This window comes from Vicia villosa, linkage group LG2 (assembly GCF_029867415.1).
Source record: "Vicia villosa cultivar HV-30 ecotype Madison, WI linkage group LG2, Vvil1.0, whole genome shotgun sequence".
Lineage (NCBI taxonomy): Eukaryota > Viridiplantae > Streptophyta > Magnoliopsida > Fabales > Fabaceae > Vicia > Vicia villosa.
Window position 1 is genome coordinate 160,540,757 of NC_081181.1, and position 5,651 is coordinate 160,546,407.

At 26.8% G+C, this 5,651-nt stretch overlaps 1 protein-coding gene across 1 annotated transcript; it reads left to right on the forward strand.

The window, feature by feature from the left end:
• Positions 1-374: 374 nt before the first annotated feature.
• On the forward strand, positions 375-857 carry LOC131650461 (uncharacterized). Its single transcript, XM_058920175.1, has one exon. It carries the CDS (start codon positions 375-377, stop codon positions 855-857), a length of 483 nt encoding a protein of 160 aa, XP_058776158.1.
• The last annotated feature ends 4,794 nt before the right edge of the window (positions 858-5,651 follow it).

Here is a 5,651-nt window from a genome sequence, read left to right on the forward strand (position 1 = left end):
TTCCAATGAATGTCATTCAGAAAATCGAGAAAATCGGTCGTATCTTTCTCTGGACAGGGGGTTATGAGGGAAGTCGTAAATCACCTATCGCTTGGAAGAATGTGTGTAGACCGAAATGCTATGGGGGGCTGAATATTATTGATATAGAGTTGTGGAATAAATCGAATCTGATTCGCCTTCTCTGGAACTTAAGTGGTAAAGCGGATTCGCTCTGGGTTCGCTGGATTCAAGCCTATTACGTCCAAAACAAAAATCTGATGGAAATCGGTACCAGGTCGAATGATACATGGATCATGAAAGCTGTTATGATGCAACGAGATGAAGCTATAAAGATGCAGGAATGACAAGAAATTAAAGAATGGGGAAAATTCAGCATGGGTAAGATGTATAGAATTCTTCAAACCTATGGTTCAAAAGTAGAATGGAGAAATTTGCAGTATAACAATAATGCTAGACCTCGATTAAAATTTATTTTCTGGATGGCATGTCACGAGAGGCTGGCGACGAAGGATAGACTTTGCAAGTTTGGTTTTGTGAAAGATACAAAATGTGGTTTCTGTGCAAAAGATGAATCAGTTAATCACCTGTTTTTTGAGTGCGAAAGTTTGAAAAAGGTTTGGAAGGAAGTACTTGCTTGGATCCAGAATACGAAAGGAAAGGGTTCTCGTGCTGCTATCATTAAAATGGCAGCCACCGAAACCATATACGTGTTATGGAAATACAGAAATGCAAGAATACTCGGGGACGATATAGATATCGATAAAGTAAGGAAAGATATCATAGATACTCTGGTGTATAAAGGGTGGGAAAATAAAAAACTCAGAAATCACATAGCTATCCTTATGCTTGAGGATTGATAGATTGTTTTGCTGAGATTCGTTCTGTCCTATTGGATAGTTTTAGTTGCTGGATCCATGTGGGATCGCTTGTAATTAACTTATTTTTTTTGAATAAAATTACAGTATATTTTCTGGAAAAAAAAAACAAAAAAGTTATTTATATAGTTTCTCAAAAACTTATTAATCATCCCTGAAGGATAGAAAGACAAATTATTTCTATGGTTACTGAAAAATTAACAAATATCCTTGAAGGATAGTAATGAGTTTGTTATATAGTTCCTGAAGAACATATGAAACATTCTAAAGGATCGAAAAAATATTGAATTTCTTATATTATTCCTGAAGAACATATAAAACATCCCTAAATGATCGACATATATTGAATTTCTTATATAATTCCTAAAGAACATATAAATCATTCCTGAAAGATAGCAAAATAATAAATTTCTTATATATTTCCTGAAGAACATATAAAGTATCCTGAAGGATAGATGAATTTGAAATTATGAATTTGTTTTATAGTTCTTGAATAACCGAGGATAGAAAAATAATAAATTAGTTTTATAGTTCTTGAATAACCGAGGATAGAAAAAATAATAAATTTGTTTGATTGTTCTTGAATAACTAAAGATTTACAAATACTATTATTTTTATTAATAAAAAGATTTGTGGTTGAGTTTGTGAAAAACTGCATAAAAAGATTTGTGATTGAGTTTATGAAGAACTTCGTATAAGATTTGTGATTGAGTTCTTGAAGAATTCAAATCAAAAAAAAAAAATATTATTGTTGAGTTCCTCGAGAACTAAGCATTTACCCTACATTGGTTTACATGAGTATTTTAAAATATTCCCAATAAATAATATTTTTTTATCATGAACTATAAAGAACATGTAGAAGATTATAACAAAATTAGTGTTCAAATGTTCTTAAAGAATTGCATACATCCACAAAAGACTCATATTGAATTAAGAATTGTATGTATCAGATCTATGATCTAGTTCTTGGAAAAAGAAATTATATATATTATAATTTATTATAAAATATTCCTAGAGGATTGTTCAAAATAATTTATTTTAAGCATTATATATTGATCAAAGAATGATTATCCTTTGATGATCGATAAAAAATAACTACTTCATGAATTCTATAAGAATTATATCAATCTTGTTAAACAATCCTAGAAGGATTGTATCAATAATATTAAAGAATCCCAAAAGGATTAAATTAATAATGCTAAAGTTTCTCGAAAATATTATTATTATTATTATTATTATTATTATTATTATTATTATTATTATTATTATTATTATTATTATTATTATTATTATTATTAAAGAATCCCTGAAGGATTGTATCAATAATAATTTTAAAAAAATTCTAGAAGAAAATATTATTATTTTTATTAATAAAATATTTGTGAATGAAATCCTGAATAACTACTTAAAAAACATTCATGATTGTAAATTTATTAATATTTAAAATTATATACATTTCATAACTAAATGTTATTAATTTTTTATAAATTATTTATTGATAAAATTAATGTGATTAATTTAATATTTATTTTATAACAGAATGTTATAATTTTGTGACTATTTTATTAAGATTGAAAAGTATTTATTTGATAATTAAAGGTTATCAATTTGTTATCAGTTTGTGTTATTGTTATTAGTGTGTTTTATAAAAATATAAATAAAACACTCAACTAAATATAAAATGAATTTTTTCTGTATGTAAGATATTTATTTTTTAAATTTTTATATTGTAAAGATAATTCTTAATGGTGATTTGATTGAATAAATTATTTTCTTAAAAATAATGCATTTATATAATATACATATATTTTCTTTTGTTTAATTTTCTAATGACTGGTGTTTATTAAGTTATAATTCTTGCATAAAATCTATAGAGTTATTTATATTTGTTGAATAATTTTTGTGCTTTACAATATATATATATATATATATATATATATATATATATATATATATATATATATATATATATATATATACATAAAGCGTAAGAAAATGCATTAATATGATTTAAACACTACGTGATTATTATCAAAATTTATAATTTATTTATTTATTTTTACTTAGATGTCAAAATTGTAATTAAATTATATGTCATCCATTTTTAAAAATATAGTTTATATAAATAATTTTATTATTTACTATGGATTCAAACAGATTAGAAGAATATAATCATATGTATTAATGTAAACCAGAAGTTTATAAATCACACTTAAGTATATTGTTGGCAAAATTGGCTTGGTCATCTAGAATGTATTATGATGCGAGAATTAGTTTTGAAGAACCATAAATTTCTTCAATCCAATAAATTTGTGTGTTTTCAAAGAAAAATTTAAGAACTTGAGTTTTTATGACATTAATTGTTGCATCGACTACAAGATCTTGCATATGTCTCTACTCACAACCAGAAGTTTGTGAAATTATTTTCTCAACTAATTAGACTAAGATCTTGTTTTTTGGATTTTTTTAGAAATTCCTATATAAGTATCACATATATTATTAAAATTTATATTGAATATCATGTGTGTGTATATATATATATATATATATATATATATATATATATACATATTCATAAAAAGAAAATGGACCTGAAGATCCATTATTTAGACGTCTAAAGTTAATTATAAGGTTAATACTTATGAGATCATCAATTTTAAATTATATATTTGAAACACCCAAAATATGGTATTAAAATATTTATTCGCATCAAACCAACAAGACACTATATCTTAGTCCTCCCTAATTTCTTCTAATACTTCTAATCTAAGTGAATCTTTTGATGTGTTGTGTATATTCCAATTGATCCAATATAATACATTAAGATGAGTCATGAAAGAATATTGGAAAAATATAATTAATATGAATCTCAATTTTGAGGATATAATTTGAGCAAATAATCAAATACTTGATTGGAGCCCAGTAAGCTAATAACACTTGATAAATTAATTTTCCCAATATTAGGGGGGGAATAAGCAGCTGAAATAATGAACAAGAAGTTCAAATGAACAATTTAGATCTTGATCCTCGTACAAACCAATATGAACCAGACGTTCAAAAGATTACTAATTTGCAAATTATATACAACCAATTACAGTTGCTAATACTACAATTAAAGTGGATTCTCCTGTTGGATAATCTAATATTGCAAATGAAATAAAACCGTGCATGATTCATGGTAAGAAAGTCGGTTCCAATATTAATAATCCTCTACCAAGCAAATAAGCTAAAATTAAAGATGAACCAAGTGAGGATATAGAAAAACTAAAAGAATCTATATACATTATAAACATTTCATCTCTAGAAGAGATTGATCAGGTATCTGAAACTCGTAAAAATAAAGAGATCTCGATAAAATATGTACAAAGTGGAATATAATGGAACCGACATGAAGTCGACATTGATATTTTTTGTACAATATAACACTAAATGTAATAAATAACAAAGAGGATCATGAGTCAAAGTCTATTAAATATTGTAGACTAAGTGAAAATTGACCAAAATGAATATATTCAATTGAATACGATTTAAACTCACTTTATAAGTTACTCGATTTTGGACCTGTAGTCCGAACACCTCAAGGTGTGAAATCAATCGGATATAAATGAGTTTTTGTGAAATAGCAAAATAAGAATAGTATAAAGTTTGATTTGTTGCTCAATGATTTTCACAAAGACCTAAGATTGGTTTTGTTGAAACATATCCACCTGTAGTGGATTCAATTAATTTTTAGATATTTTATTAGCCTTATAGTACATGACAGGCTTAATATGAACATGATGTATGTTTTAACATCTTATTTATACAGCTCACTTGATAGTGACATTTACATGAAACTCCCTAAAGGGTTAATATATCAAAGACACATAATTCTGAATCTCGAGAAAACTACTCCATAAAATTGAACAAATTTTTCTATGGGTTGAAACTATCTGGACGCATGTGGTATAATCGTCTTAGTGAATATTTGATTAGAGAGGGATATATAAATAATTCCGTTTGTCCCTGTACTTTTATAAAAAGATTAGGAAAATAATTTCCAATAATAGTTGTCTATGTTGATGACATAAATATTATTGGAACTCCTGAAGAGTTTCCAAAAGCTATGAATTGTTTAAAGAAAGAGTTTGAGATGAAGGATCTAGGAAAGAAAAATATGTCTAGGTTTATAAATTGAGCATTTTGACAAATGAATATCTGTACAACAAGAATGCTATATAGAAAAAGTGTTAAAACGCTTCTATATGGACAAATGTCACATGTTGTCTACTCCAATGGTTGTTAGATCATTAGATGTAGAGAAAGATCCTTTTAGACCTTGAGAAAATAATGAAGAATTGCTTGGTCCTGAAGTACCATATCTTAGTGTGATTGGAGCACTGGCGTACCTTGCTAATTCTACACGCCTAATATATCATTTGCAGCCAATTTATTAGCAAGATACGATTCTTCACCTACACGAAGACATTGGAACAGAGTCAAACATATACTTCATTATCTTAGAGGTATAATAGACATGAGCCTGTTTTATACCAAAGTATCAAAACTCGAATTAACATGTTATGTATATGCAGATTACTTGTCAGATCCTCACAATGGTAGATCACAAACATGTTAATTATTTACATGTGGTGGTACAGCTACTTTATGGAGATCGGTGAAACAGACAATAGCAGCAACTTCATATAATCATGCAGAACTTTTATCACTATATGAGGCAAGTTGAGAATGGGTTTGGTTAAGATCCTTAATCCAACACATACAAAATACTTGTGG